The sequence below is a fragment of the Pimephales promelas genome, chromosome 11 (assembly GCF_988280905.1).
Source record: "Pimephales promelas chromosome 11, fPimPro1.hap1.1, whole genome shotgun sequence".
Taxonomy (NCBI): domain Eukaryota; kingdom Metazoa; phylum Chordata; class Actinopteri; order Cypriniformes; family Leuciscidae; genus Pimephales; species Pimephales promelas.
Window position 1 is genome coordinate 2,490,001 of NC_142779.1, and position 26,190 is coordinate 2,516,190.

The window sequence follows — 26,190 nt, forward strand, 5'->3', positions numbered from 1 at the left end:
TGTAAATCAGTAAGATTTAGATAGCAGATACTTATATAAAACGTCAGTCATCACTCTATATCTAACAATAATATGTCTTAGTAAGATGATAAATTATAAACATGTAGTGCAATGCAATTGAGCGATGGACTAATAAACCTTCCTCAAAAGTCAAAAAGTCATTTGATACTCACATTTAAACATGATTTTAATCAAGTTGCTTTAGTCCAGTAAGTGTTCATTTTGAAATATGACCACGTTATTCTTACATTTACTTGATAAAAATCAAGATTTCACAGCAAAGAGACACGTGAAAAACGAGCTGAAGGTGAACGTTTGTACCATTATCCTTGCTAAAAGAGTCTAAACTAATCAATCAGGCGACAGGTTTTTTTCAGCAAAGATTTGATCATAAAAAGCAAAAAGTAGGGGTAAAGGAGCGCTTCCTGGATTTCAAAGTTTGGTTAAAATAGAGGTGCTCTTTGGATGGGAAACTGAATATGACGAAAAAGCAAGAGGACTCCAAGGCACTCTCAATTAGAAAAGTTAAAAAGCCTTTATTACTATGGCTTGGTCAAATCAACCATCTAAAAAAACTACAACGCGTTTCGGCCACATGCCTTCTTCTGGGAGTTAAACAGATCTCAAACCAACAGAGTTTTTTTTATAAACCAACAGTCCACCAATCAGAAATCTCCATCTGTCAACAGAGGTGCTCAGGTAACAGTACACAAATGGGACAGCAGATGTCATCATTACCACTACTAATTACAACTAATTAATTAAGTACAACCCAACAAGGTGAGAATTAAAAAAAAAAATATATATATATATATATATATATATATTAGGGCTGAGCAAAAATTAATTGCGATTAATCGCATCCAAAATAAAAGTCTGTGTTTACATAATATATTTGTGTGTGCTGTATATAATTATTTTGTATATATAAATACACACACATTCATGTTTATATTTAAGAAAATGTGTTATTCATATATAAAATAGATTATGTATAACACATTTTCTTAAATATATACATGAATGTGTGTGTATTTATTAGGGCTGTGCAAAAGTTAATTGCGATTAATCGCATCCAAAATAAAAGTCTGTGTTTACATAGTATATTTGTGTGTGCTGTATATAATTATTTTGTATATATAAATACACACACATGTATGTATATGTTTAAGAAAATGTGTTATTCCTATATAAAATATTTATATTTATAGAATATAGATTATGTATTTATATATATATATATATATACAGAATTTAAGCGCAAATAATTCTTAAATATATACATGCATACATAGATATTTATATATACAAAATAATTATATACAGCACACTCAAATATATTATGTAAAACAGACTTTTATTTTGGATGCGATTAATCGCAATTAACTTTTGCACAGCCCTAGTATTTATATATACAAAATAATTATATACAGCACACACAAATATATTATGTAAACACAGACTTTTATTTTGGATGCGATTAATCGCAATTCATTTTTGCACAGCCCTAATATATATATATATATATATATATATATATATATATATATATATAATAAGTATAAATAAATAAATAAATAATAATAATGATAATATAAAAAAATGAAAATTAAAATAATAATAATAATCATAAAAAAAGTAAATGATTTGATCATGTTGATCATTCAGAGGCTTTAGAAATTCACATATCAAATATGATCCAGTCAGCTTTACAGGGTTAAAGCAGCAACACGTATCAGGCTGGTTTCAGCAGTTTTCTAAAGCTCAACCTGTCTCTTTCTACAGATATTTTCAAGTAAACTGCAGTCCTGACAATTCAACAGTTTGAAGAGAATCTTACAGAGAAAGTTAAGCACGCACAGCGGGACACTTGCAGTGTATTACTCAAGCATTTGTGTGTTTTTTGAGAGCGCTTCGGTTAGAAGCATTCGGACCTGTGGTGCCATCTGGCATCTCGCTAGTTTTGGGGATTTGTGTCTTCCACTAAAAGCCTCCATAAAGAGTAATGAGCGCGGATCCCGTACGCGATACACCCAGGTAACCTCTGCTACCAGCACTGACACAAGTGGCCATTGTTTCAGCAATGAAACCAAAGCCAGACAACCACCTGATGCAATGTTGGGATCTAACAATTTAAACTTGTCAAAGCTAGAGACAATATGGTGCAACTGGACCAAACAGGTCATGTTTTACTGGAAATTACTCTTCATTTTTGACACTATCAGTTAAAGTACATACATGAAATAGTGGGAAAAGGAAGATCTGCACGTCAAATACGGGTGTTTTCAGTACCACGGTAAAATTTAAAGTACTACAGTATTATCATATTATGATACAACCACAGTACGTTTTTATATCTTTCACCCAAGCTTAATTTTTGACTAGTTTTAAATGCATATAAAATAGCACAGTTCTTTGGAGATTTACCATGGTAGTAATATGGTATTCATCAAAAGAGTTCACATATAATGTATTTGTATTTCTTCACATCATATTATTGTAATATGCTGATTTACTGCACATTATATTTTTATATTCTATTTTTTCAGGATTCTGTGAATAAAAAGTTCTAAAGAACTGTTTATTTTATCTTTTGTGACATTATAAATGTCTTTACTGTCACTTTTCATCAATTTAATGCATCCTTACTGAATAAAAGTATTAATTTCTTTAAAGAAAACAAATCTTTCTGAGCTGAAAAATAAGAAAGGAAGGAAAAGCATCCAAGATGGCCTGTGATATAACAAATGGTTTTATTAATGAGTGTTTTCTTCTATTTACGTCCATTTCAGCCATAATGTCAGCGGATATGAAAACATGTAGATTTGTGAGTTTTGCGAGAGAATGTGGCCTGTTTTTGCCCTCTCGGCTTCATGGAAACGTCTAGATGCGTCGTGCCAGTGTCAATAACACCTTGAACAGCTTTTCCTGAATGTGGTGTCTCACAGACAACGGGGCTTTGTTAGATAGAGAGGATGTCTTAAAATACTGTAAATTACAGAAACTGACTCATTTGCATACCATCCAAACCGACAAGCAGGAAAAGAGGAGCCTCACATTTAGCTACTTAAACGACAGTGTGTTTGTGTGTCTGAAAGAGGAGCCAGACTCGACGTGTCAGAGGTCATTTACAATCGAAACTCAAGCGGCTGGAGCACAGAATCCGCTCTATGCTGTAGAGGAATTAATACTCAATACTCAATGTTTAGCGGTTGTTATGTAATTATGAAAAAAGTGCAGTAAAAGCAGTAAAAACACTCGAGGCTCTTCCACACGACTCACGTCAGGACTTAAAAAAAGTTTTCATTGAAATAAAGCTGAAGTAATATAAAATATAAATATTATATGATACACTTAAAGCTGCAGTCCGTAGTTTTTCCTTCTTTGTCGCCATCTCTGTTCGAAATCAGTAATTGCAGTCATTCACGGAATTATCAACTTTACATACGGCAAGCAGAGAGTTTTGAACACTGGCTGGTTATGTACTTGCTAAATTTTATTTAGGATAATTTTTAAACCAAAATAGTTACAGACTGCTGCAGCTTTAACTAAAATAAGTGCAAGTTTAAAAATAAATAAAAATAAATTAAATAATTTAAAAAAATAAATAAAAATAGAAATAGAAATAATAATAAATTAGAAATAGAAATAAAAATAAATTAAATCTAAAAACAATAATTTAAAACAACAAACAAATCTAAAACAATCTAAATATATATTTAAATCTAAAACAAAAAAAAATGATTAAAGCACATAACAAAATGACTAAAACTTAAACTGAAATATATAAAAAACAGCAATTCCAAATATGAATAAATACTATAATAGTATATAAATAATATTAAATATTAATAAGTATTATAAAGGGGCTTTAAGAAGTTTTTTACTCATCCCGCAGTTTTGTTTGTTTCGCTACAGTCAGCCACGTAAAATGACGACTCTAAACAGAAACTATTTAGAAATCATTTTAATTAGCTGTGGACTGCACAAATACATATAAACAACATTGTTAATGTGATATAGTCACTTCCACAAATGTTCAAATGAAATCAATGAATCTGCAGCGCTCTCGTGTAACGTCTATAGCTTGATGCTTCATGTTTTGGGAGACAAAACGCTTGTGAAAATTCCTCGTTTTACGCTCGTAAAAAAAAAAAAAAGGAAGCAAAGAAAAACAAGCAACATAAGAAAGTAAGTGAATATAATTGTACAATTATAACTGCATACCGTAAACCCCTTCAGACGATTTTGTTCCTCTTTAACCTCCTTTCCCATAATCCTGTGTGTGTCTGTTCCCACGCTGCCGGGCGTCTCTGGGCTGGAGGTTTCAGGGTCACTGCTGTCCCTGTTTAACGAGGGTAGTTGAGCTGCCTTCTCGTTCCTACAAACACAAACACCCAGCCATCAAACCGACCTGCCAACAGCACTGGACACCCGAGCCAAGAAAACACAAGTTTCATCGGATCCCTGACTCTAATTATGTCTCGTTTACTGTCACTCTATGCAGTTTTAATACAGTGACTGTGAGTAACTGGTGTAACTTATTTGTAACTTCCAAAATGTTTTTCAGAACGAAGCCACTAAGACGGATGACTAAACACTCTACATCATGTCTTAAAATAAATACACACATGGGAATAACCAGATTCAAGGGATTTAAAGTATGAAATGCTAAACTTTTGGAGGATAACACACATGTATACATACATACACAAATTATATTATATTATATTATATTATATTATATTATATTATATTATACACACTAGATCTTCTTTGCGAATGGTTTTTGGCTTTGCAGAAGGAATGAATAGTATGGAACAGCATCATTATGTACTAAAAATATATAATAGAAACCATTTTAGCACTTCATATATAATCGTTTTGTTTAATATTAGGGCTGGGCAACGATTAACCGCATCCAAAATAAAAGTTTGAGTTTACATAATATTGTGTGTGTAGTATTTTGTATATATATAAAAATACACACACATGCATGTATATATACTGTATTTAAGAAATATTTGTATCCATATACTGTATATATATTTATACATAATTTATATTAAATATAAATATTAATATTTTATAAATTAATAAAAAAAATTCTTAAATATATAAATGCATGAGTGTGAATTTTTATATACAAAATAATTATACACAGTACACACACATATATTAAGTAAACGCAAACATTTATTTTGGATACGATTAATCGCGATTAATCATTGCCCAGCCCTATTTAATATCTAAAATACAATTATGTAATAATGATCTGTGAAACATTCATGCATTTAAGGGTTAATTAATGTACACTCTTTGAAAAAAATTGTTCATTGGGGTTCTATATATGAAGAATAGGGTTCTTTACTCAACTCCAAAGAACCTTTAATGCTAAAAAAGGTTCTATAATGGCAAGAAAGAACCCTTTTGGCACAAAGGTTCTTAACATTTTGTAGTTGTAATTAAATTATTGTTTATTAAACTGTTCATATCACATTTTAATCATGCTGATTTTAGGAGGAGAAAAACTGAAATGGCACTCTTCGTGTGATATTGATTAACTACATAAAATTATATAAATATTTACATTCTAGCCCCCATATCTTGAATTCTGAGATCATTCACATGAATTCATAAATACATTTTAGGGTCTTGATGTTTGTCAATAATATGAAATATTTAATCCGGAAAGGACAAAACAAATAATAATCAATGAACCCAAAAGCTTCCATATAGAACCTTTTTCCTGGTTTCAAAGAACCCTAAAGTGTTCTTATTATTGAACCCTTAAAAATGCTTCTGTATAGAACCTTTTAGGGGTTCCAAATACGTAGCACTGATAGAACCTTTCAAGGTTCTATATAGAAATGTTCCCAACTTTTACTACATTCACCGAACAGAACGAGCTGTTTGTGTGTTATTTTACCTTTAGTAACTTTTGCCATGAATTCATCTTGATTAAACATCTGCAGTGCCCAAATAAACTCTTATGAATTTAATATAAGGAATAAATTCCTCTAATTACAGGGGTAAACATACTTCATCCTCAACCGAAGGCATGAGCAGGAGATGGCAATCGTTCCGCAGTAAGCACGTTATTTATTATGGCTGACTGGGCTCGGGAGACTTTTAGACCTCAAACGACAATGAAATCAATATGGACGCCTTAGATGATGGAGCAATAAAAGCTCAAACTTGGAAAACTGCATCAAACAGACAAACAAACAAACAAAATTGTATATTAAACGACGTGTTTTGGTGTAAAGCCGGGACTCCGATTGGTAATAGCTGACATTATGAAAATAAGCACGCATTTTTATATGCATCTAATTATCATTTGGAAACGTTTTCCCTGGCTGCGCACCGCACGGTTGGTGGAGGGGAATACAAATGCTCCAAAAACAGGATTGTGGAAAGTGCCTTCAGCTCTGTGGAAAGCCCACAGTTTGCCCATTAAGGAGGGAAACGGCTTGTGTCCCCGAGAGGACACCGTAGGGTTTGGTGGTTTGAGTTACCTGAGAGTCTTCTGGAGGACGGCCCAGGAGTCTTTTAACTCGCTCTGCTTCTGTGTGACCCGGGCCGCCAGCGCCGGGTGAAGCTTGGATAACTGGGAAACAGTCACATCCAGCATCTGGAACCACACAGCAAAACAAACACGGGCGTCAAGATGCTGTCAGAGAACTAACGGCACATGGCTATCCTGTAGCTATTTTGGATTGCACACCATGATTTGACTGGCAACGTCCCGAATTTCCCCGTCTCGGCCGTTTTCCGCTCCATTGCTCGGAGAGAGGCTTTTTCTCTGGATGAAAAGATAAAAAAGGAGCAAAACCATAAATAACATTAGTGGGTTACATCAGCACCTCAACATTCAGTGCAGCAGTGGGGTGTGTGTTCATATCAAAGGACACGTCAGAATAATGGCCTTCCTGTGGGACTGAAACAGATGGAAATATGAAGGAAAATGATTACCATGTTATTGATGGAAGAGACAACATTATCTGCCTGCTGGTAGAAGGATGAGACTTCGAGGGCAAGCTGGAGATTCTCATGGTATTCTTTCAAGTGCGACTGAGCCTTTAGCCACCTAGATAGTCCACAAATAAAAATTATATATATATATATTAGGGCTGTGCAAAAGTTAATTGACCCTTCGCTAAGCCACGCCCGAAAACCGCCACTGGCCAATCATGTCATAGCAACCGTAACTATGCGAGGGAGGTCTGGCAAGCTTTCGAACGAGGGAAACGTGCTGAAGTATAGACCAACGCCACTTTTGCGTCATCGAAGGGTAACGCCCCCTTTTGGGGGAAAACACCTCTATACTGTCTATGGGAAAACAAACGGATTCCCATGAGAACAGAACTCGCACTAGATCTGCAACGTTTCTTGATAGCAAAAATGGCACAAACTTATAGAAGCTAACGTTACTGAATACGGGGTTACAGAGGTGTCCCTTTGAAATGGTCGAAAACTGGATTAATGACCCCACACAGCGGCCAAATATGGACTATTCAGACATCTAACGTTACAACTATCTCGTGGAATCACCAAGTAAGCACGTAGCTAGCCTTTTTTTTCATTAACACTCACAGTATGACAAACTAGACGATGAATGGATCATATTTAACTTGATTTAAGCTATTGACATAGTCTAATAAGGTAACGTTAGCTGCTAACAGCTAGTCTTTCTAATAGCTAGTCGACAACAAAACTGTCAATAGCTTAAATCAAGTTAATGGCCTCATCGTCTAGTAGTTTGTAATAGGCTACTGTGAGTGTGTAAATGATAAATAAATAAAAAAGGCTACTTACTTGGTGATTCCACGAGATAGTGGTAACGTTAGATGTCTGAATAGTCCATATTTGGCCGCTGTGTGGGGTCATTAATCCAGTTTTCGACCATTTCAAAGGGAAACCTCTGTAACCCCGTATTCAGTAACGTTAGCTTCTTTAAGTTTGTGCCATTTTTGCTATCAAGAAACTTTGCAGATCTAGTGCGAGTTCTGTTCTCATGGGAATCCGTTTGTTTTCCCATAGACAGTATAGAGGTGTTTTCCCCCAAAAGGGGGCGTTACCCTTCGATGACGCAAAAGTGGCGTTGGTCTATTGTGCGTATAGATTGTGCAAATCTGATACCGGTATACTAAAAGTTTGGACGGGGGAGAGGAATTGTTTTCCTTCCAGAAAATCTAAAAGCCAAGGGGAGAAATGATTGGCGTGATCTAGCATCTATGTGCGAGACCCATTCACAACTACTGGTAAATGTGGACATGCTTAACAAAAACACCTATTGCTTGGAAATATCGACGGTTCTTTGGTCATAATGATATAACGTAAAATAAGACGATTAAAGAGACAAGATAAAGGCTCACTGACATACTTTAAAATATATTTCAGCATTTTGTTAATCGACGTCCTACTTACGTTAACCCTTAACTTAACCCAATCCGATCGCGGCTCTCCCGGTATTAGTGTTATTCCACAAGATTTATTGATAAGCTGTTTGATTTATAATTATTACGATTATTTTCACATACCCTGCTGTGTATGAACATAGCTGAACGGTCAGCGTATGAGTCGCTGCTGCTTGCACTGGGACTATAACGTTAGGCTTTAACTTCAATTTTTAAGAAATTATTCTTTAATCGGTTGCATATAATGTCGTGAATATATCCCTCGAATGCATACTGTAGTCCCTTTTGTCTTGCTCTCTCAGATATTTCACTTGTTCGCCGAAAATTACTAATTATCTCATTGAAATGTCTGATAACTGGTGCATCCACACTATAATAGATGGGCCAGCCGCGAAAGCTTGACAGGCGTAGCGACAGTAACTAGGGAGGGCGGGGCTTAGCGAAGGGTCAATTGTGATTAATCGCATCCAAAATAAAAGTCTGTGTTTACATGATATATTTGTGTGTGCTGTATATAATTATTTTGTTTATATAAATACCTATGCATGCATGTATATATTTAAGAATTATTTGCGCTTAAATTCTGTATATATTTATAAATACATAATCTATATTATATAAATATAACTATTTTATATATGAATAACACATTTTCTTAAATATATACATGCATTTGTGTGTATTTATATATACAAAATAATTATATACAGCACACACAAATATATTATGTAAACACAGACTTTTATTTTGGATGCGATTAATCACAATTAACTTTTGTACAGCACTAATATATATATATATACAAAACATAGGCCCCATTTACACTGCATGGTTCAAGTGACCCAAATCCGATTTTTCCTCTCATGTGGCACAGATCGAATATGACCAGATATGTAAGCAGGAAAAAAACGCATGGTTTCCGATTTTCTCGGATCGGATTCAGGCCTCACTCATAAATCGGATATGAATCGGATATGTGCATTTGTGTGTGCCATGTAAGCAGACAAATCGGATAACCAAATATGTGTATATAATAACCATATATTTTTATATAATAACCATATATTTCAATAATTAATTTGAAGTTTGTACAAAAAATGACTCTGTCTGTAATCATAATTATTATGTGCACTAACATTTTGTTGATGTGTTTCCTGCGGGTTGAGATGGTCTTCCCTTCTGCCTTTCCCTGTTTTTCCAGTCTGATGGCCATAAGATTGATCTCCTCATGAAGATTATGATAGAGCTGCTCATCCTGAAAGAAAGTCAAGCACATAAGATTTCCTGAGCTCCAATAATCTTAGATTTAACCCAGCCACATGTAAAACCAGGTGCACTAATATTCCCAACCCTAGAAGCACAAATGGCTGATTCATTTGGCTTGAAGGATGCTAGGGAATCTGTGCATGAACGGAAGCACTTACTAATATACATGTTATCTCAAAAAAGCCAATTGTTTTCCAGTAGCGATAATTGATGCCTGCTGAGAGTTTAGCAGCAATTTCTGCGGTTGTTGTCTGGATTCACCCACCTGTTTCAAATCCAGTATCTTCCTGGTAAGCTGCATCTTGTCAGTGTTTTCCCCAAGGATGATCTGTTCCCGTTCCTGGTGACACATATAAAAGCTTTACAGCCCTGAATTGTTGTAGCCCAGTGATTGTTTGCTTTGAATAGGGCTACTGTTGGTCTAAATGAGCCTGGCTACCATGGTGAGACGTAAAACAGACTTGTTAAGTAACACCTCGGCTTCTTGAACGCAGATGCAAAGCAGGCAGACGATTAATGAGTGAAGAAAAATGTGAGCAAAATCAGACATATTTCAGCATATTTTAAAATGTACATGGCTCTATGGGGTGTTGCAAACATACATTTTATAAATAAATATATAGCATGGTAAATGCTAAAATTCATTGTAAAAATTCCAGCTCACTAAAGTAAATTTCACAGTGATGTTTTTTCATCTCTCTGTAAGGTTACTATAACGTAAGTACTTTGTTTTTTAAGATTATTTTCATCATTACTTTACAAGATCAGCACTGAAACTTAGAATAGTATTAAAATAAATGATAAATAAATCCAAATCTTATTCATTTTACACATTTACTCATTAAAGGTTAGCAGGTAAATCTCACAAAACCTGTCTAAACATGTTTCAAAAATTATATTTTACCAAAAGAAAATTCTCATTACAAACAAACTTTTAAAATAAAATATGTATGTATTTTTTTAAATATTTGTACATCATGTTAGTATTTCTTGAACTGCCTTAAAATAAGGCTAATTTTATTGTAGGACGCTTTTACTGTACTATATTAATGAGCATCATTTTAATAAAATACAAGAAATTAAAAAAGCTCAAATGTAAAGAATCCATATGCATTAAAGTATGTGCAATAAATAAGAATTTTGTAGAAAATGTGCATTAAAATAATATCACAAAGCAAAATTAAAAGTCGAAATTGGATTTTTTTTTTAATATTTGTCTCTTTTGGTTGGTGAATTGAAACGTGACTGTGATATGTTTATCCTAATGCAGAATCACCGCCATGTTCTCTATATAAACCACTAATATTACTGATTCAGGACAAAATCCAAAACCAATCCCATTCAAAGGCTTTGTGAATTAGTATAATCAGGTTTCGTAGTGTATTCAACCTTCTCTTTGATCCATGCCTCCAGACGGTCCACCTTCTTGTTAAACTCCTGGAGAGTCTTAGCTCCGCCCATCGCCTTGATTTGATTGGCTGCCGTCTGTTTGAGCGCGTTCCATTGGTCGCGGATCTGACCCAGCTGTTTCTTCACCAGGTCAGACGTCGGGTTAAGCTTGCACATTAATTGCTCACCCATCTGCACAAACATTGAGCAGCATTACACAAAAGAACATTCTGGTGATTTACGGTCCGCTAAAACAACAGCTTAATCATATCAGAGGACTTGAAATCCACCCAAGTTCTCTTAGACTAACAGGAGTTCCAGTTTTCAACCCCTCCAGGGATGTGTGTCAGGAGAGGTTAATTCTTTGCAATGTGCAGTTTCAAAAGAGGACAAATTTAGCTGTTCTCATGGGAAATTTTGCCACTTGGGATGTCTCACAAAGAGCTTTTTGAGGTTCTACAGGTCTCGTAACAATTGAGCCGTTAAAAATTGCTTTGACGGGTCAGCATTAAAATATTGTTTCCATAACAATTTGTAAATGTTTTGCCGTTTATTTGCAAAAGGGAGAACTTCTTTTTGTTGATTTTGGCTGAGGAACCTGTTTAGAACGATGATTCATCAATCTTTCTGTCCTAATGAAGACGGTTTGTCCTCACCTGGTTGAGTTGTATGACTGTGTTCTCAAAGTCCTTCAAATCTCTCTGGAGTGTTTGGCAAACCTCCTCCCAGTCGGTCAGAGGACATTTTTGTCCGTTACCGCCGTCCCGCAGGTCTCGTAGCTTCGCTCTGATCCACGCCTCAGCCTGCGGGACACAAACACACACAAGTTTAAACACTTCCAACTAATTGAAATGGAACCTCACGAGTGACTGATTTGGAACACAAACGTGACAGTTTAGAATGTTACAAAAAATGTTCTATTTCAAATAACAACTAGATTCCATTTACACCAAGAAAAAATAGCATTTTTTCTTAGCGATAGATTCTGTTTACGCTAATTAAAAATAGCAGTATTTACTTTGCAATAAGTGTGAATAGTAGCTATACACTCTTAGAAGAAATGGTTCTATTTAGAACCAGAAATGGTTCCATCCCCCGCTTCATATACTGTATGGAACTCCAAAATGGTTCTATATAGAACTTTTCTTTTTTGGTAAAAGCTTCTATTGGCCAAGTATGGAACCCCAGGGTTCTATATAGAACCCAGAGGAACCCTTTTTTTAAGAGTGTATAGAACCTTTTAGGGGTTCCAAATACGTAGCGCTGATAGAACCTTTTAAGGTTCTATATAGAACCTTTTCTTCTAAGAGTGTAGATGCAATTTATACTTAATAAATAGTGGCAGATACTATTTGCACCTCAGTGTTGTTGTGCGTTAAACAGTATGCAATAATAACAGAGTGTCAAAGATTATATTTATTACGATTATTATTAATAATTTTCGGCACTTGTGCAGACAGAAGCGCCCTCGCCATCAGATCACTTGGACGTGGCTGTGGTAACAAGAGGTAAAAACGATTTAAATACTGTTCGTTTTCTCACACAAACCGCTCGTTTCGTGTCTTAGGCCATCAATGTGTACTTACATTTACGAGTCATTAAATCATGTTTAATTTGGACTTCTCTGTGCATGCTCTTTGAGGTGGTGACCATAGACCTCCATTATATGACTGACAGACAAGAACGATTTGACCTAAAAATATCAAAAATTGAAAATACTGTGGAAACAAAGACACCTACATCTCGGATGCCCTTGAGGTCAGCTAAAACACACCAAAAATTAATTTCAAAGTGAACTATCCCTTTAAATGCTTCTATTATTGGAGAAATCCGGCCGAAACAAATGCCAATTCCACGCAAAATGACTAATTTCTGAACTATTAAGCCTGGATCACATGTTAGTTCCTCTTTTTTCTTTGTACTTTATTGTTAATGCTTGAAACATGAACACATGTTGAGACACTTAAGGCCCATTTTACGCTCGCTTAGCTTCCTGAGAGCACTGTGGAAACACAATATTAAGCAAATAGATTTTAAAGGGTTCTTTAAAGCACATGTGTGAAGTCACAGTCGCTCGCTATTATTTCACGCCGAGGGAAGACAAGTTCTTGTTTCTGAAGAAAACAGCGATTACTTGTGTCTCGGCTTACAGAAACACTTCAGAAACATCATCGGGAGATCGCTCGCTGTTTCTCAGATGTCCCGTTTCTTTTGGCTGGAGCGCACGGATTGTTGCATAAGGCTTTTGAAAGCACCATTTCTGGCCATGTTTGCACCGCGCGAATAGAAAACAGGTGGTCGAGCCTTGGACATGTTTATTTGGTATGAACACAATGTATGACCACTGGCGGTCCTCAAAAAGCCCACCCACATCACCACCAACGAAAGGATTGTTAAATGAACTTGTCATTTCGACAAGACTAAACGCAGCGTTGAGATTTCCAAAGCCAATAAAACCAATAAATCAGGCTAAATATAAGGAGACAGCTTGGGGATAATATCTAAAGACACCATCACTATTACTAGTCCACATATTAAATAGTAATCATCGTCAATTTTGTTTTTTTACATTTTTCAGAAATGTGTGGTCTTAAGAGTATAAAGCGAAATCTTTCTCAAATCAAAAGCACGGAGATTCACATCGCATGTAGACAAAAGGGGGAAAAATACACCACAATGCTTGGCAAGATCTCACAGTGCAGATAAAAAAATAATATGATGTCACTTCTAATAAAAGATCAGCCATTATTTTTAATGGCTTCCCACAGGCTCAAAGGTATTTCTGTATTGGAGGCCTGTGTAAACAGCTCTATCGCCTCGTTTCGATGACTTCATAGTCATACAGGAGGCCGAAGCCTTTGTTTCTTTCGCTTCCCGTTAGAACAATAGTCTGTTTTTCAAAAAATAACATTCTGTAAATCATACCGCATGTTTTGGGGAAATTATATATCGCATAATGGCATGACGCCATTTCAAAGTCCTTCTCTGAGTGAATTAGCAAATTGATATCAAGTGGTTATTGAGTTAGGACATGCTTCCTCATCATCATACTTGTGCGGTTTTCACTTGCTGGACGATGAAACGGGTCAAAATAATCCCACAGATTTAGGATTTTTAAATGTTTTTTGGAAAAAAAAAGTCTTCTGCTCACCAAGGCTGCATTTATTTGTTAAAAAATTCAGTAAATTAAAAAAAAAATTAAAGAAAATCAGTAAAATCAGCAATAATGTGAAATATTATTATCTTTTAAAATAACTGTTTTCTATTTTAATACATTTTAAAATGTAATTTATTCCTGTGATCAAAGCTGAAATTTCAGCATCATTACTCCAGTCTTCAGTGTCACATGATCCTTACAATAAGATAATTTGCTGCTCAAAAAGAGAAGCAAATCCTTTTTGATAATTATCAAAATTAATTTTGATAATTAAAATTAATTATCAAAATTAATTTCTGATAATTATCAATGTCATAAACAGCTGGGAATTTTTTTTCAGGTATAGAAACAGCATTTATTTGTAACATTAACCATTTTTAACAGTATTTATTGTCGTTTTTGATTAACTTAATGCATCCTTCCTTGCTAAATAAAATAATTAATATCTTTCTTTCAGATTAGATACTTGAACATTGCAAAAAAATGCTCTTCTTACTTCAAATATCAAATATCAAACATTTCTTAAATCAAGATGCATTTCCTAAAATTGTAAAATGCCGTAAGATATCATGTTTTCTGGGGAAATTAATCAAAATAAAACGAGTTGATGCTTAAAACAAGAAAAATTATCAACCAATGTGGCAAGAAAAATAATCTTGTTTCTGTTTGAATTAAGATTATTTTTCTCACCCCATTGGCAGATAATTTAGCTTTTTTTTAAGCATCAACTCAATTTATTCGATTAATTCCCCCACAAAACAAGACATAATATCTTATGTAATTTTACTCATAGTAAATGATCTTGATTTAAGATTTTTTTGATATTTGGACTGGAAACTAGAGAAAAATACTAAGTAAGAAAAGCATTTGTAAGTTAGTGTCATTTGTAACTAAGTAAGTGCAGTGTATAAATTTCATTTAATTGGTATATAAATTTAGAGTGCCGGAGGATGTGTTTACTTTCCCCTCTTTAATTCACCTTAATTTGGGATTTCTTAAACAGAGTCCCGTTTCCACATCCCCGACGCTACACTCCGTCAATCAGTTAACTGAGTCCCATAAAGAGATGGAGGGTTTGCCCAACACAGACGTAAGAATAAATATACATCCAAAGGCCATTTCCTAAACGAATGGCAGCGGATCTTTGGCCTGTTAACATTACGGACGTGTTACGCTCGTCTGTCATCTGAAACACTGCGCTGTAACTCATGAGTCTCACGGGTCACACGGGCTGTTGAGCAGCTGTGTCCTGAAGCACAAATGCCCTGTATGTCAGAGCGAGTGTGTGGCGAAGGGAGAACGAGAGCACTCAGGCCTCAGAAGACCAGAGGCGTGAACAGACGGGGCCAAACAATGATCTCATCCCAAAATAATTGCTCCTCTTGTGGCTGTGCTGTTCCCTCCCACTCGCCTGTGCTGCCGCTCTAGTCCACAGAAAGAGAAGCACAGAAGAGGAACAGAAGGGCTGGGACAGGGTCAGAGGGCCAGAACGCTCGCTTTACACCTTTATCTGCACGAGCTCTTCTTTTGTCTGTAAACTGCAAGTGTAATTTTACACTTTGGTGATGCAACCACTCCAACAATTCACCACTTCTGACATCAGTTTACAGGTAAAAAACTAAAAGATGACCAAAAACAGGTCCACCTCTTCACAGAGATCCATTCATCCATCAGTATATCTATCTATCTATCTATCTATCTATCTATCTATCTATCTATCTATCTATCTATCTATCTATCTATCTATCTATCTATCTATCTGTCTGTCTGTCTGTGTGTCTGTCTGTCTGTCTGTCTATCTGTTTTTCTGTCTGTCTATCTGTCTACCTGTCTGTCTATCTATCTGTCTGTCTGTCTATCTGTCGGTCTATTGGTCTGTCGGTCTATCTATCTGTCTGTCTACCTGTTTGTCTATCTGTCTATCTGTCTGTCTGTCTGTCTATTTGTCTGTCTGTCTGTCTGTCTGTCTTTCTATCTATCTGTCTGTCTGTCTATCGGTCTGTCGGTCTATCTATCTGTCTACCTGTCTGTCTACCTGTCTGTCTATCTGTCTGTCTGTCTGTCTGTCTATTTGTCTGTCTGTCTGTCATTCTATCTATCTGTCTGTCTATCTGTCTATCTGTCTGTCTACCTGTTTGTCTACCTGTCTGTCTATCTATCTGTCTGTCTGTCTGTCTGTCTATCGGTCTGTCTGTCTGTCTGTTTGTCTGTCTGTCTATTTGTCTGTCTGTCTGTCTATCGGTCTGTCTGTCTATCTGTTTGTCTGTCTGTCTGTCTATCTGTCTGTCTGTCGGTCTATTGGTCTGTCTGTCTGTCGGTCTATCTATCTATCTGTCTGTCTATCTGTCTGTCTACCTGTCTGTCTGTCTGTCTATCTGTCTGTCTGTCTATTTGTCTGTCTGTCTGTCTTTCTATCTATCTGTCTGTCTGTCTATCGGTCTGTCGGTCTATCTATCTGTCTGTCTACCTGTCTGTCTACCTGTTTGTCTACCTGTCTGTCTATCTGTCTGTCTGTCTATTTGTCTGTCTGTCTGTCTTTCTATCTATCTGTCTGTCTATCTGTCTGTCTACCTGTCTGTCTACCTGTTTGTCTACCTGTCTGTCTATCTATCTGTCTGCCTGTCTGTCTGTCTATCGGTCTGTCTGTCTGTCTGTCTGTTTGTCTGTCTGTCTATCGGTCTGTCTGTCTGTCTGTCTGTCTATGTGTTTGTCTGTCTGTCTGTCTGTCTATTTGTTTATCTGTCTGTCTGTCTGTCTATTTGTTTGTCTGTCTGTCTATCTGTCTATCTATCTGTCTGTCTACCTGTCTGTCTACCTGTCTGTCTATCTGTCTGTCTGTCTGTCTATCAGTCTGTCTGTCTGTCTATCTATCGGTCTGTCTATCTGTCTGTCGGTCTGTTTGTCTGTTTGTCTGTCTGTCGGTCTGTTTGTCTGTCTGTCTGTCTATCTGTTTGTCTGTCTATCTGTATGTTGGTCTGTCTGTCTGTATTTATATTTTTTATGAAAATATACTTTATATATATGTAGAATTATCATTTAAATTGTATTTTATATCTATATTATGATTGCATAATTTGCACTGCTTAGTTAAAAATTAATATTGGCTGATTTGAATGAAACAATTATTGCCATATTTTGTTATTATTAAAAGAAATAGTTCCACTTATTAGACTTAATTTTCTTCCAATATGTTTGACGTTTGGTGTGAAATGTGACCTTTTGACCGTAAACAGCATTCTTACAGCTGAAACTGTGTTAGCAGCTCTGAGACAGGGGTTTGATTCCCAGGAATGCATGAAATGTATTAATCATTTTAAAAAAATCATACCTTGAATGCAATTAAAGCAATAAAAATCATCTGCCAAGGACATAAAATGCAAATGAATAACACAGAAAACACAACTTTTATGAGAATTATTCCTAGTCTTGACTTTCAAATACGTGCAGATGATAGTCAGAGTCCAGCGATCATACCTGAGTGATCTCCTTGTTAAAAAGCGTGTTTTGTTGGGTGAAACTGTGGTCATTCTGCACCGATGAGACGTTTGAAACCAAAAGCTCACAGGCTGGACCGTCCACCGCATCCATTCTTGTTTGGGTTTTGAGTATCTGAGTCTGTGTGGGGAAAAAAAATAAGAAAATGTCACTTATTCATGGGAAAAAGTGGTAATATAGATGAGCTAAACCATCTGAACATTCTGTGCTGGCCGGCCTGAGATGTTTGTGTGACGTCATTGTGAGTTTATATAGACGCTTACAGAATGAAAGGGCTGAAAAACAAGTAACAAGGTCATTTCAGATCACACGACCACAAAGTAAATTCCCACAGTGATTATGTCATTGATGACTACGAGTGAGGAAGAGCAGCTCATGTTTAAATATGTGGGAAATGATCCACAAGAGCACACTGAAAAGAATGAGACAGTTATTATCACTAACACATGTGCAACAGTAAGAGTGATGCTATTGGTAGTTTCCAATCAAACGATGTCTAATGATAGTCTCTCGACTGACTGGAGCTGTAAAGGTTTGCTGGGAACAGATAATGACACAGTTTACAATACAGAAAGCTATTGCAAACAGTCTTATATAACCAGAAGACAGCGTCAGCACAACCGGGGATGATGATGATGGTGGCGAGGACACATTTAAAGTGCTCGAACAATTTCACAAAGTGAATAAAGTCAGGAAACATCTGTGCCGATGTTGGGAAAGGGCGGCCTGTTACCTTATCCTATCATCACCATCAGAAATAAACGCTGAGAGCACGTGTTTGTTTCCAAATACATTATACTGCAAAAAAAATTCATCTTCATCAGTATCTTTGTCTTGTTTTTCATTATTAAATACATTTACTTCAGATGTCAATGGAACCACTCAACAATTCTTAGTAAAAGTAAAACAAGTTATTCTTATAATTATTAAAAATAAAATATGAATATACTTTAATATATGATTATAACATATGAAAATATGAATGAAGATAATATAAATAATATATTATATATATATATATATATACGTATGAATGTATATATTTTTTATTCTTGTTTTAAGCAATATTTTTTTTAATTAATGTTTTAAAAATGGTCACAAATTTAATAAGCAAATTTTTTGTTTCTTGTTTTATACAAATATATATATATATATATATATATATATATATATATATATATATATATATATATATATAAAGCATATATTATATTGTTTATTATGTATATGATTAATATTATATTATATATTTTTTATTCTTATTTTAAGCAATATTTTTAAGTTTTTTTAAAATGGTTGTAAATCCAATAAGCATAATTTGTTTGTTTTAAGCAAATAAAAGAATATGCATAAAGAAAATATTATACACTCCACATATAAAATGTAAAAAAAAAAAAAACATGCCAAAGTTTAAATAAAATACACTTAATTAAACAAGAATATCTTACTGTCACCGTCTCAGTACCAGGATGCCTAACTTTACCTCACTATACTTCCATTAAATCTTAATCTAATTATGACAAATTATATATCGTTGGAAATGTCTAAGACTTCTAAATAGATATTCTAACCCTGTTTTGTGTTACAAATTATGTAGGAAGAGTAACTGATGAATTTATGACAAGAGTGCACCTCAAAAAATCTGCATCGTAACAGGAGGTCTGACCTTGTCACAAAAAGTCGATGCACGCACTTTTAATCATTGAAACTTCTGTTTTATGCTTAAAGTTCATAATAAACATATAATCTAGTATTTTTCAATAGAAATAGTATAATATTATCCTCTAAAAATGATGATATATATATATTATTCTCTAAAATATAACATTATTTTTATTGCCTTTCATATTATAGTAGTTATCATAAATTAGGCATCATTTGAAAGCTTATAAACTCAGAATTCATCCTGTGAAAACAGTTTTATAATTCAACGTTGCGTTACCATACAAACGGTACTTATTTTATCAGGCTCCTCCCCTTTTGGGCTTCATTATATTTTATAATCTTTTCTAATCTTGCCAAAACACATATTGTCAGAAAGGTCTGTGTCTCAATGTCCCAAATTTTGTGACAGAAGTGATATTTGGACAGAAATGTATTAATTTGTTAAAGCAGAATGTATAAATCTAAATTAAATGGAATTCAATAGCACCCGGTGGCTATTTTTGGTACTACGCCCAAACAAAATCTCATGGGAACTTCAATTTTTGTGATATCAACTTCAAACGTGGAACATAACTTGCTTAGATTTATAGCTTTGATTTTATAGTAATTTTAGAGTTTATTTAATTTAGATTTTATATAAATTAAAAAAATATAAAGTATATTTGATTTACTGTAAACACAAACTTTTTCATACTTCATTTTTTGAAGTGTTTTCACTTCAGCAATAATCTGCTGAGTGTTTGCTTTAAAACAACCATTTAAGTTTGAATAGTGCATTTTAACCCCCATTCCCCATCCAGAAAAAGGGGTAGGGGTAAAGCAATGTTGATTCTCAAATTGTTTTATGGACATTCTCATATTTTTACTGGAAAACAAGACAAAACTGATTTTTGCAGTGTAAATGTAAGGTGTGTCCATCGCTCGTCCCGTCCCGTCCATGTCCAGTGACTCGAGTCTCATCTCATCCTGCATGACCTCATGTTTTCCACATGTCGCAGTGAGGAAAGATTCCCGATCGCAGGATGACTCAAGCCTCGGCCCACAGGCCACCGGTTTGTTTTGTGTGCTGATTTCCCACAATGCTGCGAGTAAACATTTATTCCGCAGGCATCGTGCCTCTGAAACAGCAGCGCTGTGCACAGGACAGGTGTCCGAGACCACATCCACGCCTCATCAAAGCCTCGACTCACATTAACCCCAAACGACCTGTAAAAGTTTCACCGCTGCTTTTTCCTCTGCAAAACCCAACTGAACACTTAAAATAATAAGTCGTTTAGGCTTGGCCTGCTGCGCCACTGACATCACTTCCTAAATTCCAAGAGCCCATTATCTTATATACATCTGGCTACGGCTGAACACAAACCACTCAAGAGGGAATTCACCGGCAAAATCTAATTCTGCCGCACAGAGAGGTCTGGGGTCAGAACAAGAAATACAAGAAATCTGGATGTTCATGTCTTTCTTTCTTCAGTCGAAAAGAAATGAAGGTTTTTGATGAAAACATTCCAGGATTTTTCTCCATATAATGGACTTCAATGGGGTCCAAACGGTTCAAGGTCCAAATGAGAGTTTCAGTGCAGCTTCAAAGGGCTTTAAACGACACCAGACGATGAATAAGGGTCTTATCTAGCGAAACCATCGCTCATTTAAAACATAAATAAAAAACTTTAAGTTTTATAAGCTCAAATGGTCAACTTGCTCTGTTCGTGACTCTCCTGTTCGAACTCATTCATCAAAATGAAGTCATTTCATTCATTTCGTTCGTTGAATCAACCAAATGACTCGAAAAAAGATTTGTTCATTTTGATGAACGAGTTTGAACAGGAGAGTCACGAAAAAATGGCAGATGGTTTCGCTAGATAAGACCCTTATTCATCGTCTGGTGTCGTTTAAAGCCCTTTGAAGCTGCACTGAAACTCTCATTTGGACCTTGAACCGTTTGGACCCCATTGAAGTCCATTATATGGAGAAAATCCTGGAATGTTTTCATCAAAAACCTTCATTTCTTTTCGACTGAAGAAAGAAAGACATGGACATCTTGGATGACATGGGGGTGAGTAAATTATCACTACTCCTTTAAGTTATGCGAAAAAAAAAAAAAAAGATGTTTAATTTATAAATTCCTAAATGCAATAGGCATAATTCACAAATGAGAGTTACACAAGGGTTATTATAGTAAACTAAAACTAATTTAAATAAAATGTTGGTCATACTAGAACTTAAGTCTCATATTTATGCAACTGGCCCCGATATGATGTCAGTCACTTCAGAATAGAGTTATTAATCTGATAAATCATAAGGTTTACCTGTGGAGAAGAGGTGGATTTCTCTCGGTCCGCACTGCACTGCTTCTCACCATCTTTACACAGCAACACCTGAACAAACACACAAACAATGAGCCGGTGTGATCCAGAACTATTATATGAGATATACACAATATTGTTTTGGTTTTCATGACAACCGATTATTTATAGGTTTTAAAATACACTAACATACAATAAAAATATACCATTTATTTATTTTAAAACAAACTTGAGCCTATGTGAAGGTGCTATATAAATTAAACATTTATAATTGTATGTTATTATTTTAAATAATGTATTATATTGTTATATTATTATTTTATATTTAGATTAAGTGGATCTAATATAAAAGTTTGTAAGTATTATATAAATATATACACAAACTTTTATGTTGGATGCGATTAATCGATTTGACAGCACTTATATTATATTATATTTTGATAGCACTAATTATATTATATTATAATGCACATGTATGTATTAATATAAGAACAGACCAAATACTAGAAATTCTTAAACTTTCTAAACATTTCAAAACTTTTCACTCAAACTGATAATGATAATTCAATTTGTAATGAAATAAACATGAGAAGAAAAAAAGGATGAACTGAGGATTAACTTAAAAAATGAAGTAAACTGGTTGCCTTAATATTTTAAGTTCATTGAAATGGAAAAATTGAGTTAATTCAATGAATCATCAGAAACTCAAAATATTATGTTATCTGAACCACATTAAGTTGATTTGACAAACGAAAAAATGTTGTGATCACAAATCATGAACATATTTTTTTTTACAGTGTAGTGTTATGAGTCTTTTAGACCCCACAGTATATCTTTAAGTTGAATAGTATAAACGTGAACGGTGTCTCCTGCTGACACACTGACATTAAACAAAGCCCGAGCGAACACACACTGAATCCTGAGAGTGGAAGGTAATAGAAAGGAGCCTTTGAGCCGAAGCTCTGACATCATCTGAACTTGAGCAGCGTTACATAATAAACACATCATCTGAACCACACACACACACACACACTGCGCTTTCCAGCTCGTAGAAGACGTGCCTATCAGTTCATGTGGACTTGCATCAACTAATATTAAAGCTGAAAGGGCGATGACATCATCGCCGTATATTTGTGTACCGTTTCCATGACAACTCCACATGTTTTGATCACGGAAGCTTTTGCTAAACAAAGACAACATGAAGAAGAGACTCCGAAGAGCAGATTCCTGGACACCAGGATTAGTTCCTGTTTAAATGTTTACTGTCGGTTTTTATAATCACACATCAATTTAATAAACTGTATTATAACAGATTTGTTGATTGTGCCTCCTTTGTCTTAATATTAACCCTATTAATAACCAGTTAAAACATATATGAAAAGCTTTTTGCTCATACACTCATTCATAAATTTATAAAATGTATAAAGCACTTGTTTATAAAGAATATCATGTGCTTCATAAATTAAACAAATCAACATTTCATCATTAATAATAAATTAATAATAAATAAATGTATTATACTTATAAAGTAGGGATGGGCAACGATTAATCGCATCCAAAATAAAAGTTTGTGTTTACATAATATATGTGTGTGTAGTGTGTATAATTAATTTGTATATATAAATACCCACACATGCATGTATATATTTAAGAAATATGTGCATGTATATATTTATTCACAATTAATATTATATATAAATATAAATATTTGATATATTAATAACACATTTTTCATAAATATATACATGCATGTGTGGGTATTTATATATACAAATTAATTATACACACTACACACATATATTATGTAAACACAAACTTTTATTTTGGATGAGATTAATCGCGATTAATCGTTGCCCATCCCTAAGCACTTGATTATAAAGAATATCACATGCTTCATAAATTAAACAAATCAACATTTCATAATTAATAATGAAATGGGCAACGTAAATAAAAACATTGTTGTTCCAAATATCAATAGGTTTTTTTTTGTTTGTTTTTTTGCTTACACATTATGTAATATTATATTGTGCTAAAAAACAGATTTGTTGTTGGTGCATTTTTGTCTTAATATTAAATCATCCTGAAATAAACATTCATTCATTCATTTTATATATAAAGCACTTATTTATAACGAATATTATGTGCTTTATAAATAATAAATATATGCGAATTTAATCATTAATAATAGTAAAATTAGAATGTAGCCTATTTCACCCTTTAAAATAACATACTAATTGCATTATAATAATATTTACGTATTTTTATATATTTTTGGAAAAGTTCTAAGCATTCTTGTCTTAAAATTGAATTAATCCCAATAATTATTAATTAATTCACACATTCATTCATAAAATATATAAAGCACTTATTTAAAATGAATATTATGAGCTTTATAAATGAAATGTATGCCGAAAAAAGAAAATTGCATTGTTTTCTGGACATCAAGGGCTTTAATTTTTCATACACATTATGTAATATTATATAGCCGTAAATATAATTAAGCATTTTTTCACATTAAAAAAAAAACATTTTACTTCAGCCTTACGCAAATATCATTTAGCTAATTATCATTTGATAAGTAAACTACATTTTTTAGTAGTAGTTTCATGTTCACTCATTCTAACTGCACATTTTTACAGATTGATCGTATACAGGAATCCAAAGAAAGCGTTTCTTACCTTCAGATGCGAGTCGGGTTTATTCTCACAGCGGACACCCACTATTTTAGGCAGCGGCGTGTTGTTGTTATTGTTATTAATATTCTCAGATTTGCCTCTTGTTTTCTTCAGGTCCATCCCTGGAGTCAGTCTGTCCTTCGACGCCTCCGTCCGGCTGGAGATGGTGATCTTGCGGATGGATCTGGACGCGGTGTTCGGGGAGCTTGCGTTTCTGTTCAGGTGTTGGTCTTCACGTGTGTGTTTCGACCCGCAGCGGCCCAGATAGAGAGACACCTGTTCGTTCAGGTGCCTCAGTTTGCAGTTTTCGGAGAACGTGCGATTCGGCAGGTAACCATCTGGAACCAAGTCCGAGCACTTGGGCACTGCCGGTGCCGAGAGTTTGGTCCCGATGGTGAAAGGCTGGATTTTCCTCCCAATGCTCTCCGACATGGTTAAGTTCAGTATGAACAAAAAAAAAAACAAAAAAAATTGGAAAAAAAGTAAAAAGTCCAAGAAATGCACAAAATCAAATCTAGTTGTCCACCTTCTTGTGCATGTTGAGAATGCACAAGACGCAGCCCAGGATGGCCTCCTTGGACTCCTGGGAACTGATCCGGTCCCAGATGTGTCGCAGGACGGTCCCGAGTCGGCCAGCAGCCGCCGTGAGGCTTCGGCGGAGGAGCTGCGCGACAGAGCCTGCTAATCTGCTACTGAACAGAGAGCGCAGCAAGAGGAAAACGCATGGCATGATGCCGGACTGAGAGAGAGAGAGAGAGAGAGAGAGAGAGGAGGAGGGGAAGCTTTCGTGAATGAGGGATGAAGTCACTGGACTTCTGTCAGAGCATGTGCAAAGCGCAGGCGGGAGAGGTTGTAAAGTCTGGCTGTCAAAACTTCCTCTCTGACTGAGAACAGAGGAGAACGGAGATAAGAGCGAGACGGCAGGAGACCTCTGGGTGACCCAGAATGCAATGCAAACAGAAGCGCTTACCTTCCAAAACGTGCTGTAAATGTTTAGCGGATGCTTTAACGAATACGGCCACAGTCCGAGGTGGTGCTTCTGTGCCGTCTGCGCTCGAGTGAAGCACTTCAGGCGCTCTCCTCGCGTCTTTGTTCTGGGCCTCCGACAGTTGTCTCGACAGGTTTCCTGAGCTATGAAAGTGCACAAGCTAATTTAAGCAGAGGAACGACATGTGTTCTGAACACATGATGACCTTTCACCCCTTGACAACAGTGTGTGTGGAGCTGACTGAGTCACATTTACAACAGCAGGGAAAACGCCAGACGTGATGGACGGGGGAAAGCCTGTATGAGAGTGGAAAGTTTGAAGGATATTTCAACGAAAAATGAATTCTGTCTTTAATTACTCGCCCTCGTGTCTTTCCAAACTCGTAATCTTTCGTTCATCTTCAGAACACAAATGAAGATCTTTTTGATGAGATTTCTGTCCCTCCATTGACAGTTACGCAACTATCGTAAAAAAACTAATCCATGTGAATTAAACAGTCATTTTTTGAGCTTCAGCAAGAGCCAATGAGGTTCGTTCTCGTGTTACGCATCACGTTTGAGCTTCAGCAAGAGCCAATGAGGTTCGTTCTCGAGTTACGCATCACGTTTGAGCTTCAGCAAGAGCCAATGAGGTTCGTTCTCGTGTTACGCATCACGTTTGAGCTTCAGCAAGAGCCAATGAGGTTCATTCTCGTGTTACGAATCACGTTTGAGCTTCTGCAAGAGCCAATGAGGTTCATTCTCGTGTTACGCATCACGTTTGAGCTTCAGCAAGAGCCAATGAGGTTCATTCTCGAGTTACGCATCACATTTGAGCTTCTGCAAGAGCCAAT

At 35.3% G+C, this 26,190-nt stretch overlaps 2 protein-coding genes across 6 annotated transcripts in view; both read right to left on the reverse strand.

The window, feature by feature from the left end:
- Positions 1-24,802, reverse strand: part of mymx (myomixer) — a 67,268-nt gene extending 42,466 nt beyond the window's left edge. For 3 of the 5 annotated variants that reach the window (XM_089116741.1, XM_039659340.2, XM_039659339.2), the window contains exons 1-11: positions 24,374-24,802; positions 21,699-21,767; positions 17,707-17,847; positions 11,732-11,878; positions 11,076-11,267; positions 9,952-10,026; positions 9,557-9,675; positions 6,976-7,090; positions 6,728-6,805; positions 6,519-6,634; positions 4,228-4,381 (exon numbers count right to left, since the gene is read on the reverse strand). In XM_089116741.1, the coding sequence (XP_088972867.1) occupies positions 4,228-4,381; positions 6,519-6,634; positions 6,728-6,805; positions 6,976-7,090; positions 9,557-9,675; positions 9,952-10,026; positions 11,076-11,267; positions 11,732-11,878; positions 17,707-17,847; positions 21,699-21,767; positions 24,374-24,802 (1,635 nt within the window). Of the gene's footprint in view, positions 1-4,227; positions 4,382-6,518; positions 6,635-6,727; positions 6,806-6,975; positions 7,091-7,818; positions 8,074-9,556; positions 9,676-9,951; positions 10,027-11,075; positions 11,268-11,731; positions 11,879-17,706; positions 17,848-21,698; positions 21,768-24,373 lie in introns of those variants that run through there. The other 2 variants (XM_089116739.1, XM_089116740.1) reach the window with 2 other exon arrangements.
- Positions 24,803-24,881: 79 nt separating this feature from the next.
- On the reverse strand, positions 24,882-25,102 carry LOC148977112 (protein myomixer). The gene has a single exon (XM_089116742.1). It carries the CDS (start codon positions 25,098-25,100, stop codon positions 24,885-24,887), a length of 216 nt encoding a protein of 71 aa, XP_088972868.1. The 5' UTR covers positions 25,101-25,102; the 3' UTR covers positions 24,882-24,884.
- Positions 25,103-26,190: the final 1,088 nt, after the last annotated feature.

Excerpts from the sequence above, each read along its gene's own strand:
- LOC148977112 (XM_089116742.1), bottom strand. The coding sequence starts at position 25,100 with ATGCCATGCGTTTTCCTCTTGCTGCGCTCTCTGTTCAGTAGCAGATTA.